This window comes from Protopterus annectens, chromosome 3.part1, assembly GCF_019279795.1.
Source record: "Protopterus annectens isolate FY-2018-M chromosome 3.part1, PAN1.0, whole genome shotgun sequence".
Classification (NCBI taxonomy): Eukaryota; Metazoa; Chordata; order Ceratodontiformes; family Protopteridae; genus Protopterus; species Protopterus annectens.
Window position 1 is genome coordinate 144,322,939 of NC_056732.1, and position 15,618 is coordinate 144,338,556.

A 15,618-nucleotide genomic window follows, 5' to 3' on the forward strand; every position below is an offset into this window, starting at 1 on the left:
GGAATCAGGGTTCTTCCACGCATGCTGCATGATGAGCTGGATGAGTTCATCAGCAGGCGGGGTCACCCAAGAGGTAGACAGCCAGGTACGAAAAGACTGCAGGAACAAGAACTCCTCAGACGAAGGGTTGGAGGGCTTCCAGTCACCTCTCTGTTTTAACATTTCCAGGATGTCTCTGAAGGAGACATCATCAGGAGGTGCCCGTGGGGACCCTTCACCATCATTGTAATCCTTGTTTTCCATTAAGGACTCCTCAAGTGAGTCCATGTGCTTCCTCTTGCATGTCTTCTTTCAAAGGGGCTCCTCAATGGGGGTCTCTGTGGAGGACTCAGAAGAGTGGGTACACTGAACAGGGGTGTCCTGCGGCTTCTCTGCTTGGTGTCCTGGGGGGGTGGTCTGTGACAGCTGCAGCTCAGGGGGCAAAAACTGGGGTTCTGACATCATAGGAGTGCTACCAGAAGCAAGAGCCCTCTCCATCACGTGGAAGGCAGGCTCACCCCAAAGAGGGATGGGAGCCCGGAATCAAGAAAGACAACCTCGGAACCGGGGTCACACCCCACTCTGATGGACCCGACCGCATGGGTGGAGAGTCAAGCAAGAGTGGCACAGATGCAGCCATCAGCACCGAGGAGGAAACAGAGGAGAAAGTCGGCACTGTACCCCGGAATGGTGCTTCCGTCCCCCAATCCCCAGACTGAGGAAGGACCGGTTCAGCAGGAATCGAAGACCAAAGGGACAAACTCAGAGCTAGAGTGAGATGCACCGTAGGAGCCGAGGTGGTAGGTTCCAAGAAGGATGTCGGAACAGAAGGCTTCGGAACCGAGATGGTCGAAGGAGGAGTGTAAGATGGAGTTTGTGCATAAGGCAACCCAAGTCGAGCAAGGTAGATGGGTTTTAGAGAGTGATGGAATCTCCCTGGCTACCAACAGCTGGTCCACAGGATGCACCACATTGTGTTCCGAAAAGTTCCTGGTGGATCTAGTCGATACTCCAGATGGGGAGTCAGGACGTTTGAGAAATGGACTATATGCTTAGCCCAGAAACGGGTCTACTGAGGGAGAGTATCGGGTCCGTGGTGCAAGGTCTGCCAGCACCAAAGTCTCTAGTTTCGAGACTGGAAGCAAAGGGATCAGATCCAGTGTGGTCGGTACAACGCTCGGTGCCGAAGTGGCACTCGGAGCCGAAACAGTTGGTTCCAAAATGGAAACTGAAGTCGAAGGTGTGCCCTGACCTGAAGTAGCTACAGGTGCCGAAGTCGAAACAGGCATAGTAAGATCTATGATCGGTGCCGGAGGGAGGGTCTGTGCCAATAGAGGTGTCAGTATCGAAGGTTTTGAAACGATCGGAGCAGAGGAAGGCGGAGCCGAAGAGGCAGATTTATGCTCCGATGATAACTTGGGGACCTTAAATTTCCCAGGTTTGTTCTGATCACCTGATGGTGAAGAAGGAACAGAATGGGATCTCTTTTTGTCCTTAGAAGGAGGAGTTGAGACCTCCATCGCAGAAATGGCCTCTGAGAAGGGAGTGCGTTGGCTGAAACTTTGACAAATATCACATGGAGGCTGCACCGAAAGGTGGGCCACTCCGAAACAGTATACACAGTCATCATGCAAGTCACTGTTAGGTAACTTGTCTTTACAAGAAGTACAATGCTTAAAGCCAGAGGTACCCTTCTTATCCGACATTTTGGTAGAAAGAACACCACAACTAGCTATATAATCCAAAAATAATGAAGTCACCCAGTTCAAAAATCACAAACAAATCACAAGAAAAATATTAATATAACAACACACTGTATATGAGAAGAAAGGGAAACACCTGAATAGAGATAAAAGCTAACAGGTTAACTAAGAAAAAGTAATACCAGCTATGGTATTGAAGAAATACCACAAGGGTAAGGGAAACGTCCGTACCAACAATGGTACTTAAGTTTACCAATGGTAACAATGGGTAGAGTGGAGAATATACGGTTAGATCGAAAAAAAAAAGACACTAGAAATACTAAAGGTTTAGTAAAATATGAAGATATCCAAAAACTTTTACACAAATATCAAAAAAGATTTTACTTAGCTGACAGTTCGGCTGAAACGCAGCTTTACGGCTACACGGCAAACGAGATCTGAGGTAAAAGGGAGAAGGGCATTCTGGGTAGAGACTTAGCTCGAGAGTTTTTTTGGCTGGCGCGAGCTTGGTAATAGGCCGACTCAGTTCCGAGGGCTCGGAACCGAACCCATCAGTGATGAAAGGAAAGATTAACAACATCAGATCAAATATTTACTTTTAATCATGATTTACTTAATTTGCTACTTATCTACTGTAGCTAGTACTGCCACGTGGTTCTTAAACACTACTTTTTTTTTTGCAATAAATTACTTTTATTCCTTCCAAAACCATAAAGTAATCATCTTCAGTGACACTACTACCTTTATACAATGCATGCTCTATTTCTATCAGTATATGAAATTGCTTACATTTTAATAAACCTGTACTATTCTAAAATCATTTCTTTCCATTTCTAATGTCACAATTGAAATCTCCCAGCCATATACTTCTCTTGTCTTTCATCCAATGTTTTTTTTTTTTTTTTATTTATTACATCACATCTTTGTTTAAAGTCAACTGATGGGTGTTAATAATCTTATTTTTTAATATGTTTTTACATTTTTCATACTGGCATAAAATATAAAATATGCTTTCCTATATACAGTTTTAGCCTGTCATATCCAATGCATCATGCCTAAATACAATTCCTCACAAAAAGAGAAATAAAAATATCCATACCTCTTGTCCCTTTAAGGGGTAAGTATTTGATAGTCCGACACTTGTTACTGCAAGTCCTGGAACAGCAACACTAAGACTACAATTGCTATTTCTTGGAATATTCCCTTTTCTGCAAGATATGGCTATCTCAGAATTAGTGTATAGAAGTCTGAGGTGTGGTTGGCTGGCTCGCACTCATTATGTGGGTGCAGGGGCAAGCCCACCCCCCCACCCAGCAAGCAACAACTTTAAAAGAAAACAGAGATATTTGTGCATTTTTGCAATTCACAAAATTAAAATATGGAGCTTTTAAGTTTTATCCTATCAGTTCTAGTAATCTAAAATCCTGCCTGTATGCTATACAACTTCACTGGTGTTTTATTCAATTTATTAAGTGCATGTCTTCTCTCTCTTTATCTTAATCCACTCATACTGGCTTTAAAATGTTCATCTTACTCTTTCTCCAATAGCAGCTTTATCACCAGTTTCTGAAATATCCACAGAACGTATTTATTTGCCTTTGTTTACGGAGATGGCCAGAGTGGGCTTGAAAGATAATCCCATTTTCAGCAGAAGCCTTGGGGGAAAAACCCCATTAGTTTATTACACAGGATACCACAATTATTTGCAGACTGTACATGGGATATCTGTTATTTCAACTCTTTGGCATTTGTATGTATAATTACTTTGTTAACCTATTTAATTAATATTTATTGCCTTTCACCATCTATATCATAGCCACTTGCTTTTTCAGTAGCTAATGTCATATCTTTCTCTGTTTCAGAGTTTAAATTCTTTGACCAAAACTGTCTGTGCTGGTGACATTTCATGCACACTGGTTTACATTGACATCTTGACTGACCTACCTCCTACATAAAGAGCAAATTTAAATTTTACAGTCCTTCCTAATATGTTCTAACTACCTGTATACAAAAGAAATTCAATGTATGCTCCCTATATCTCAGTACACCTTTAAAACCATTAATTTCAATAACATTGTTCAAAAGTATGCACTGACCATTTCTTATATCCAGTTCAGCATTTAAATCCCATCCTCAATCCATACCTCATAAATACCTTTAATTTGTTGAATTTTTGAAAGTATTTTATATGTGCTTTTAATTTCTATCTCATCACTTTTTACAAAATATCTAGTTTGAGAAAAAAAATGAATACTTTTTGAAAAAAGTGTTAAAACTATTGAAAGTAGTACGATGAACTGCATTTGTTTTAACCTCAAACTGCTCTGCTTTTAAAAGTAAACTACATTAATCTACAGCTGACCTTTCAAAGAAATTGTCAGCAAATTAGCCAGTGCAGGGATACAAGTTCAGACTACAGCACAGGAAACCCATCAGTATCTTGGGTGACTGATGGAGCTGGTGGGGGAGGAAGGATGTGCCCATCCTGTGGATAGGGGGAGGGGTGCAGCCAGCAGCAGAATTACACCTGCCCTTTGGAAGAGGGGTTAGAATGCAAAAGATGGGACCTGGGCAAAAGAATTTGGCTCATTAAACCACCAATGCACAGTAGCCCTCATAGTAAACATATGGGTGGCAAGCACCCAAGTGGGGAACACAATGTGAGTCCCAGTGATATACTTTACTAGACCCTGGCACTAGGGGGTCTGTGACTGCAGCCAGTGTAAATATGTCTTCAAAGACAAAATCCAGATGTCTGTCACCTCTCTGGCTATGGGCTCAAGTCTCAATGGGAAGGGCTGATGGCTAACAGACATGGGCGCAAAAAAACAACTAGAAAGCAAAATCAGCTAATTGCTGTCTGCCTGTATACAAATAGTTCTGATATTTCCGGCTGCAACACTTGAGAGGTTTAAAAGTGTTAACAATACATCTGTCAAACTGCATTTTTTTATTTTTTATCTGTAATCCATATAATGTTCCTTCTTCTCCCACCTGGAGTAACTTCAGAAGCAGTGTGTACCTGCTCAGGCTTGGTATCACAACTTCTGCCTTATTTTTAGTACTGTAACATACTTGACACTTCCAGACATTACATATTCAATCCTCTTGCTAGACCTCCTCAGTTGTCTTTCACATCTCTGCTTCCTGGTTCAGCTTTGCTGCACACAGATGCATAGTATTATTAAATTCAGCTGTACATTCTCCATTAGCATCTAATTAGCAGTCCTCTTTCCTCTAAACAATACATTATCTCAGACCACGACACACCAAGTTTATACCTTACAAAAATCATGAATGGAAAGCCCTTCTTCAGGGTTGGAAAAAAAACTTTAGTACTCAGTTGTGATCTTCATTCAGTATCATCTTATTATCTTGCTGAATTTCTTTGTCATGTTAACAATCCACAATAAGTGCTGGATTCTCCTTCACACGTGCTACTCTTTGGAACTCACATGGAAAAAAATGTCTTCAGAATCGTTCTTTATCTCCTCCATTCCCTCTACTCACTGGGTCTAAAAAAACAAAAAAAATTAGGTGGAGTTTCCCCACTGTCCTGATCAAATTACCCCTAGTCAATATGAACATCACCTTGGGTCTTCCTGGAAAGTAATACAAGTCTCTAGTGAGCTAAAGAAAAGTATGACGTAAACAAACATAAGATGCCTTCAACAAAATGAAGCATGGAGTTGTTCAGCAAGCATAGCCACTGGGCAGTACTGGCCCCCTCCTCCAGCAAAAGGAAACTGGAAAGACAGCATTTGTTAACCTCTTTGCAGGACAACGTGCTCAAGACCACTTAGGTCTATGACAAAGTAACGGTCTACAAATATAGGTAAAATCAATAACTGCTCATTGTTGAAACCACCCTTCCACATGGCAACTGGAATCTGCTCATGCAGAACAGTTTAACTCTATCTCTCTTAAAACTCCGTGACCGAGCAAAATGGAAACTGGGAAATCCTACGGGAAGAACCACATAAAATTAAATGATCAGCTACCAAAAACATACAAAATAAAATATTACTAAAAGGATTGCTAATAAGTAACTAAGTAAGCGATTGCATGCATGACTAGAGAGATTAACTTCCTCTACTTTGGTATTAAAGTGTAAAATGGTCAACAAGTGACAATGTAGGCTTTTAAAACAGTTTAGATTTGTGTAGATTAACAGGCAGTGATAAACAGCTGGCCATTTATTTTCTTCAGGGACAAATTTTAAGATCAACACACACTTTTGTGAGATGGAATAATTTACATGTAGCCTTACAGGGTGAATCGGCATATTATGAACACTCATAAGAGCGAACACAGACAAAACGATCATTTCACATCAAACTGTAAAATGACTGAACATCAAAAAAATATATATTTTTTGTGGGGGGGGCAAGCCCCTCCCCGCAACTCTCTACTAATTATATACACCAACTCCAAGATAACACAGCAGTGAGGTTAGGGCAATTTCCCTTACCCTGCTGCTATGAGATCCAATTCAAAAAGCTGCCACAGAAACTACATTTAAAAGAAAGCTAACTAATATGAGCATTCAACCTTTTTTTTTACAGTAGTAAAAAGCATTTACTCTTGTCAACTACAACAATCATTATCTATACATCTATATAACTATATACAGAAATATAGCTATATAGATGCGTACTGCGGTGGTGGTGCTGCGGTAGCGTTGCCGCCTCACAATTAGACGTTGCCCATTCGATTCTCAGTTAGAGCGTCTTCTGTGTAGTGACATGCGTGAATGGGCGTTCCTTCGTTGAAGGTTGTGCGTTAGGCCCGGCAAGCCAGTACGTAAATATCTACTGCCAATCATTAGCGGACCCGAGTTCCGCTGTGGCGACCCCTAACCGGAAAAAGCCGAAAGACACAAACAAGATGTGTATATATTTCTTTTCACTATTTCCCGCAAGCAAAAGGAAGCACATTGCATCTTAAGATCATTATGCCCTAGCCTGATGCCCACTAAAACAATTTGGGGAGGACAGTAAGCATATGTTTGTCCATAGTTTAGATACTAATGTCAAGGCTGGAACTGTGTGGTGTTCTACATCATGGGCACGACCGTCTGTGTCTGACTGAAATCAACCTGGATATGACTCTGTGTCATCAACATGCCAAAAACATGGAGCCCTCTAGTGGGAACTTGTAGCTGGTATACAAATGTTTTGAAAAGAGCTCAGGTTGATGAGCAGCCAGCTTTCATTCCCTAAGACATTTCTTTAAAAAGTTAAGGCAAGCAATACCTTGTTTTAAACCTTCTGTATCAGGAAACAACAGAGACAGCTCCGATGGGCAAAGAATTATAACAGAAAGCACAGCAATGTCAGAAACACTAAAGAAAAAAACTTTTTTCATTAGAGACAATGGAGATATGCAAAGTACTCCACAAAGAAGTAATCTTTGCTAACAACCATATTAGCCTATTCAAAACAAGAATAACAGCATAGTGCAATTATGTACAACCTCTAGTCTTTCTATTTCAGGCTGGTTAGTACATTATTACAGGCACAGGTACAGAGATAATGAAGTATATAGAGATATGTGTGGACAAAAACGGCAGCAAAGATGCGAGAACAATAATATTTAAAAAGTGCATGGTATGAGGAAGTAGTATTCAAAATGTGCACATTATGTATAGTGGTAGCTCTACTGAGACATGTAACATCATCAAGTCTACATTTCTTAAGTACTGGTGTGTGAAGCAAAATGCAAAGGCCTATCTTCTGCCACTGAATTGCATCTCCATTTCACTAAGTAAATATCGACTTAAGGTCTGGGATTGAAAGAATTATAGATTTCCCCTCCCATGAAGCTAAAGGACTTACATGATCTTCTGTTTGAATTTCTTTGTAGTGGAACCAGTGTTGTAGGCTTTCTCAGCGCAAATCTCCTGACAGTAGGGGAGAAAAACACAAACAAAAACATCACTTTTCTCAAATGACCAGGGATTAATAAACACATTATGCTACTTAACTGAAATTATTCTAAAGTATGCTATCAGAAACAAAAGCAATACATTCCATTCAAGTTTTAAAAAAAAAAAAAATCCTACAGACTTTGATTTTTTTTGTTAGCAAAGCCAGCTGTTACAGCCTTTAGCCCTGCATTGCACGTCAGTGTGGATTCAGATACAGTGTGCAATTTTCCATATGCTTTCTTTCCAAACTGGATCAGCACCAGTGCTATCATTTTTGTCATTACTCATCTGAAGCCAGACGTACAAGGAAGTCCAAATTATTCTGGCACAAAGCTGCAAATTCATTCTTTTTTACCCCAGTGCAATTCTTTAATGTTTACAGTAGTCATGTAATTAGTAAGTGGATACACTAAAACTTGAGCTGAAAGTAGCCCTTGGAGAGAGAGAGACAGCGCTCGCGAGAGAAAGAGTGCGTGTATGTGTGTTTTTAGAATCAAGACCATGAAGTAATGCTCCTCAGTAGCTAACCTTTCTTGGAACTGTTTTGAAGGAATCAGACCTGCTCTGGGATTGGCATCACCTTCATGTTTGGCCTGCCACCAAGTTGCATCATCCTGGCTCATGATCTGAAGAATATCTCCTTTTCTGAAAACAAGGCCTGCTTCTTTACACGGAATTGCTCTATCCTCATTAGAATCATAATCAAATAAGGCCCTGACAAACATCTGATAGAGAAAAACAAAATGTTACTTGACAGTGTTTACTGAAGACTGCTATATACAAATAAGTAGAATCCATTTTTAAGGCATGCAATAATTCAAAGAAAAATGCAAAATAAAATCGTAACTAAATACTGATGCTTTTACAATAAATGCCTGTAACAAACGTAAGATAATATCCATACTTGGAATGCATTACGAAAAAGGAAACATTTTGCTATGGCACGTACCTTGCCTTCATTTACTGGCATCTCTTCTTTGATACTAGGTATAATCTTAAATGTTATGGCTCCTTGAGACTGGGCCTAAACCAAAACATTTGAAAAACGCAAGATTTTACAGTAAGTTCTTTAAAAATGCTTTGTAATAAATTAGGCAAAAGTGGTTGTGGATGCCAATATTCAAACTCTTAAAATAACAGAATAATGCTTTTCATACTGAATTAATAAATCAAAGAACAGCTTTATAAACTAATAAATCAGCACAGTTTTACAAAGAAAACAGGCACATTTGTCAATGTGTTTTGCAAAAAAGGACCATGTTTTTCTGTCAGTTTATACCATGCAACAATGTGTATTACACATCAACTCTAAGTGCAAAGCAATTGTCAAGATATAAAAAAAAGTTGGTAGAGAAAAGTTTGATAAAATGGTATGGAGAAGACATTTTTAATTTGTCCATTATCAATATGAAAAAAATAAGCCAGTGCACACTAACATTTTGTAAACAGCTTGTGTGTCTATGGTGCTGCATATGCACTCACTCTTTAGCAGACTCCTACAACCGCTTTCTTTGTTCAATCATCTCTAGTGATTGTACCTGTGCCACAGACAAAATATAGTCTAACATCTTGGATACTGTACTTATTTGAACGCATTTTTTTGTAGTTATTATGTTCATTACCCTACAAGCTCATGCATACTCAATGTAGGCATAGTTTGTCACACCACTGAAACTAAATATACGAGTCATACAACATATGCATGAACTGATTACAACACTCTCAGCTGTGTGCTACTTGTGGGCGCACTTCGTAGCACCTACATACCATTATCAGTGGACTTGTTTATTGCGTACTGTTCTTGTAGGTGCACTTGGAAGCCCTTACATACCATTATCAATGGACTTGTGTATTACGCAGTGTTGATTTTTTACACATATGAGGCATTTGTTTATTTGCTGCCTGACATGAACACTTTATGGAAATGGCTATAGTGCGACTAATTATTCAGTTGCTGCACTGTTGACTGCAAATACAATTGTTGCTATTCTGTTTGGTTGGATACGGAATCCTCTGTTCCTATTCTATTTGCTTTAAAACTGTGGGACAGGCTGCTGTGTTGTGCCATTGCTCTATTGCTGTGTGTTAGATGCTATACTTATATTTAGTTACCATACCATATGAACACCAGCCTTTATTTGCTTAGTGACTGAACTATAATTTATTTATTTATTTATTTATTTATTTATTTATTTATTTACATTTGTTGACCGGGCTAGTCTAACTGGATACATGTCCATTTTCAGTAGAGGCCCGGGGAGAAAAGCTCCAAGCAGACAGGTAAAGACATTATTATACAATAATAATATAGAAAAGCTATCAACATATACAGATAATACCATTATTTGTGATATTTGCAAAAGAGGATGATCAAGAACAAATTTACAATAAATGAAAAGTGTGATTTTTTTTTTTGTAGGACAACATAGTACAGCAAAAAGGCCATAGAATAATTAGCAGTAAAGTACCCTGGAGAAGAGAAATAAAAGGGATAGCAGGAATGTGTAAAGGTGGAGAGATCAGTCAGGGTTAGTGCAGGGGCAGAGCCAGTGAGTTTTAAAATGTTCTTTGAGATGTTTTTTAAAAAGATGTGTGGAAGAGAGTAGAAAGTTCACCTGGAAGCTGGTTCCAGGCCTTGCCAACTGTGTTAGCAAAAAGAGAGTCCCCATCTTTGTTTTTAGATTTAATAGTGGAAACTAGAAGCTTATCGGTTGAGCGAAGAGTAGTAATGTTTTTGTAAGGGGTAGTCAGATTATTGAGGACTGGGATATTATTAGGGTGGAAAAGTATCTTTTGGGTTATAGTAAGTTGATGATAGAGTAGTTGGTGCTGCAGTTCTAACCATCCCAATTGTTTGAGGTTGAGACAGTGGTGTGTTCTAAAAGGGTTGCCGGTATCAAATCTGGCTATGTTATTATAGCTAATGGCAAGTTTGTTAAGGTTGCTTTTGGAAAGGTTAGTATAAATGGCAGAAGCATAAAGCAGGGTAGAGATCAGATGAGTTTGGGCTATAGTGGTTATGGCTGTAGGTGTAAGGAAGGATTTGATTCTATACAGGGAACCCAGTTTTCTGTTGACAGATTTTATGGTAGTGTTGATATGATTGTCATAGCTAAGGTTGTTGTCAATGGTTATGCCTAGGAGACGGGTTGTGGTATCAGGGGATATGGTGGTTCCATTGTTAGAGGTTATAGTGAAGTGAAATTGTGGTGATTTTAGAGTGGGAGTAGAAAGTAATAATTTAGTTTTTTTTGCATTCAGGAGCAGGCAGTGTTGCATGAACCAATTTTCAACAGTATGAAATACAGACTGGGTAAGGGTCTGGAGTGTGGTTGGGAACCTAGCAGAGCAGATTAAAGTAGAATTGTCGGTATACTGAATGCAGGTGGCTTGAGGAATTTTAGTATTTAGGTCATTAATAAACATTGAAAAGAGAAGAGGGCCTAGGATGGAACCTTGAGGTACTCCAAGGTTTATGGGGAGGGGAGTTGACAGCATATTATCCCAAAGGACTGCTTGATGACGGTTGTCTAAGTAGGATTTAAACCAGAGTAACGCCTGTGTGTCCAGTGAATGGGCTTTTAATACCTCTAAAAGCAGATTATGGTTGACCATATCGAAGGCTTTTGAAAGGTCGATAAACAAAGCGGAGGAAAGAGTGTTATTGTTACGATTTTTGTTTATACAGTCAGAAAAGGATAGCAGGGCAGTTGAGGTACTATGGAATGGTCTGAAACCATGCTGGCAGTTGGCAAGCAAACTGTTGTGGAGAAGATGGTCAAGTAGTTGTTGGTGGATACATTTTTCCATTATTTTAGCTATAGGAGAGAGTAAGGCGATAGGTCTAAAGTTGGAAATGTCAATTGATATCCCACCTTTGTGTAAAGGAATGATGTGAGATACCTTCCATATAAGAGGGATTTTACTTTCTGAAATAGTTCTATTAATATGGATAGAAATAGGGTAGGCTATAACTTTAGCTGCAATTTGCAGGTATTCTGCTGGTATACAGTCAGCAGAAGGGGTGCATGGCTTGAGTTTTAGAAGGAGGTTACAAATGAGGGATGTAGGAATTGGTTGTATGTGAAAAGAAGGAATAGAGTTTGATGTGGTATTAGGTGGGAGGGAGCTGGTGGGTGGTAGAGAATTAGCTAGAGTTTGTATGGCTTCAATAAAGTAGTTGTTAAAGGAATCAACTATTAGTTTAGGGTTATTTTGGGTGATCCCTGATGGGGTGGGAGACTTGGTATGACCTGGATGAAGTAGTTTGTTCATAGCTGACCAGAAATTTTGTGGTTTTTGTTTGTGGGCTTGTTGGAGGTGAATGTAAAAGTTTATTTTATCTAGTAGGATGTCTTTTTTGTAGCATTTCTTAATTGTTTAAAGTAAAGGTGGTCAGAAGGGCTTTTAGAGGCTCTCCACTTGGCCCAGATTTTATTTCTTAGGAGGATTTTTTGCCTTGTTTGTTTTGTGAGCCAAGGGGCAGTTTTGGTCTTTATTCTGGATGAGCGATGGGGGGCATGGAAGTCTAGGATTTGAAGGAATTTAGTATTAAAGTAGGTAACTGCTTCATCAAGTGGAAGATGAAGCAGTGATGACCAGTCACAAGCCTTCAGTTCTGTTTGGAAGTTCTCAGGGTGAAAGTTTTTTTTTGAGCGGGAGGTTTTAAAAATAGTAGGATTGGGCCTATGAAGTTTTTGTTTAATTATATAGGTAAGAGCATGGTCACTGATGTCATCAGGAAGGGTTCCTGGCTTATAAGTAGTAGGATGACTGTTTATGAGAATCCAGTCAAGTAAGGTTTCCTTGCCACTTTGTGGATTCTCGTAGGGGTGGTTATCATTCGTGAGAAACCAAAAAGATTTATGTGGTTAATGGGATTTGGGGATCTACAAGTAGACCAGTCTATATTAAAGTCGCCTATAAGACAATGGTTTCCTGGGGTAGGTGTACAGATAGGCTACTAAGTATATTTTCCAGAATACTGATATTGTTTCCTGGGGGAAGGTAGGAACAGATTATGTAGATGGATTTATGGTTATTGATTTGAAGTTTGGCTGAAAGGGTTTCTGCTGTGGGGTTTGTGGGAAGTGGCACATTGAAGGTTGATAGTTGGAGTTCTGATTTATAAAAAATGGCTACTCCCCCACCTTTTTTGGTAGTCCGGTCATTTCTCAGGATGTTATATCCTAGGGGGGTAATTTCCTGATCTTTGGTTGAAAGTCTAAGCCAACTTTCAGTAATGCAGAGGATATCAAAGTTGTGGACATCTAGAAGTGCATGAAGATGGGATATTTTATTGTTGATGCTACGGATGTTAAGGTGAGCTATCAGAAGGGAGTTAGATGGCCTTGTTAGGGTGGAGGTGGTGTAGGGTTTTTGGTTATGAGGGTCACTGGGGAGTGTTGTATGTGGGCCAGGGTTAGGATGGATATCACCATCTAAGAGATGATGTTGTAGGGGTTTTTGTATTAGTTTTATGAATTTGAAGTAGTTGTATGGGGGTTTCTTGTTAAGGAGGTAAGTGATATGGGTAGATATGTGGTACTTTGGAAGGGCATAGCTAGATGTAGAGGTTATGTTAATGTGTTTTAGGGAATTTATATGTGAGAATGTAATGGTTTGTTGGTAGTGGTGGTGGTGTTTTAGTAGAGAATAAAGAAGGTTAGTGAGAATGCTAGAGTAAGGGCAGCTAGAATGCTGGGTAGGAGTAGGAGGTATGTGTAAGTAGAGTTGTATTTAGAGGCCATCGGGTTGAATGGGTAAGGGTGGTGTGAGGTGAAAGAAGGTGCCTAGTATTGTGTAGGTGCGTAAGGTGTAAAGTAACAGGTGATAATAGAGGTAGCAGAAGGAGGAAAAGAGAGTAGCAGGTGGTGGTGAGCTTAGAGGTGAAGTTTAGTATGAGTTGTTACAGAAAGTAGGAATATAAGAGTAAATTAAGTGTAGCTGGAATAACTAGAGAAATTAGAGATGGAAGAAGGTGGAAGAGAGAGTTGTAGGAGGACTGAAGCAAGAGTGTTACAGAGGTTACAAATGTAAGAGGAAGGTAGGTTAAGTTGGTAAGTACAGCAGGTAATAGTAAGGTTAGGTATGGGGGAGTGTAAGGTTACTGAGTATTGGTTGGGAATTATTCTTGTAGGAAATAGGGGGTGTTAAATGGAAGTAGGTTGTGATAGGTAGTTAAGGAGCAGGGGGTGTGGTTATGCAGGTATAAAGCTAGCAGTAATGGGATGGGTGGATATGGGGGTGTTAATTGGAAGTAGGTTGTGATAGGTAGTTGAGGAGCAGAGGGTGTGGTTATGCAGGTATAAAGTTAGCAGTACTGGGGGTGGGTGGGAATTGGGGGTAGGGAGAGGAGCAGAGTGAGCCTGGCAGGGCGAACGGAGCGGGCTACAGCAGGTAGATGAAGATTCTGCAGAGAGACAATTAGAGAGTAGCAGGTTCCAGGTAGAGAGAAGGCGGCCAGAGGTAAGTAGAGTTAGGTACAGCAGGTTAGAGGCAAAAGGGACCAAAATAAAACTAGGAGAGGTATAATGGAGTTAGAGGGTGTGATAAGAGAGGGATAGGAGCAGCAGAACAATGCACAAAGATTCACAGCTAGGCAAGGGGAAAAACCTGAGAGAAGATCCAGATAAGAAAAAAGCTATGGAAAGTGAGGTAAGTATTATTTGCCTAAAGCAAGATTAGAGCGCCACCTAGCAGGCAGAGAGTAGAATACAAGAAAAAAACTATGATAGAAGTGACAGGTAGGGGTGCAACAGATAATGGGTCCAAGGGTATGGAGATATGGCAGTAGGATCACCGATAGAGAGGAGTATGGCTGCTAGAGTCCTGGCACAGAGGCTTAAATAACTATCTATACATACTACAGGAATAACTTACACAGAAACAGTTTATAATTTATACTAGATACAGTGTAGGTTAAACAGATACACCTAAGAAGTAGTACTTGGGTATAGCATACTTTCTTAGTCCGTAGGAGCAGGGAAGAAAAAAAATCCAGTCAATGGGCAGCAGTAATCTTTGGTCAGGCGCTGGGATGGCTGGAATAGAATGAAATGAGCCTTTTACAGACTTGGCAGGTCCTGTAGAGCAGGATAGGAGATACAGAGTTTCTTAGTCCGTAGGAGCAGGGAAGAAAAAAAATCCAGTCATTGGGCAGCAGTAATCTTTGGTCAGACGCTGGGATGGCTGGAATAGAATGAAAGGGGTATTTTACAGACTAGGCAGGTCCTGTAGAGCAGGATAGGAGATACAGAGTTTCTTAGTCTGTAGGAGCAGGGAAGAAAAAAATAACGCTAATTAATATTTTGTTGTCTTTTTGCTTTTCTTATGTCCTGGTCTTATTAGAGTCCTGGATATTCCTCTTACCAAACTCATCCTTATTTCTCTTACCCACTTTTACTGATATCTTGTACCTCCTGGACCTTTCCCAATCCTTGACATTTCTCATAACTGAATTTACTATCTACCTAACCTCTTATCTTCTGTATCTAATAATATTTATACACTGAAACATCTCTACATTTTGTTCTGCATATAACTAAACTTTCTATTTGCAGTAAATGTGCCCTGTTCACCTACTGCATAATGCAAGCACACTTCCTGATTGGTAAAGAAGCAGCACATTTGATCATACCAAGTATTCTGCTAAATGTGGCTCTATGCGGTGAACACAGTCTCTATTTAACTAATGTATGTTTACTTGCAGCTGTAACCTATCTACTCGGGGCTCCCTCCCATAACACTGGGACCCTTCTAAGTCCTCCCTCCTTTTAATTCTAAATTACTAACCAAATAGTTTCTTATGGTGCAAATAAAAATATTATCTCTCAAATTAGTTTATCACCCAGTTCTGTAAATTTTCAGATCTCTACAGTTCCATTTCACAAACCCTGTTACTATATTTACAGTAACTGTTTCACTCAAATTAACAAGCGTAACTTAACTTTTGTAGACCAACTACATACTTTTTCAGCTCTTCTGATATTTAACCTTCCTCATCTT

The 15,618-nt window shown here is 39.7% G+C and overlaps 1 protein-coding gene across 2 annotated transcripts in view; it reads right to left on the minus strand.

The window, feature by feature from the left end:
* The window catches only part of MPP7 (MAGUK p55 scaffold protein 7), a 1,877,075-nt gene that overhangs the window by 637,539 nt on the left and 1,223,918 nt on the right, over positions 1-15,618 (minus strand). For both annotated transcript variants that reach the window (XM_044066673.1, XM_044066671.1), the window contains exons 8-10: positions 8,561-8,635; positions 8,140-8,336; positions 7,520-7,584 (exon numbers count right to left, since the gene is read on the minus strand). In XM_044066673.1, the coding sequence (XP_043922608.1) occupies positions 7,520-7,584; positions 8,140-8,336; positions 8,561-8,635 (337 nt within the window). The remainder of the gene's footprint in view (positions 1-7,519; positions 7,585-8,139; positions 8,337-8,560; positions 8,636-15,618) is intronic.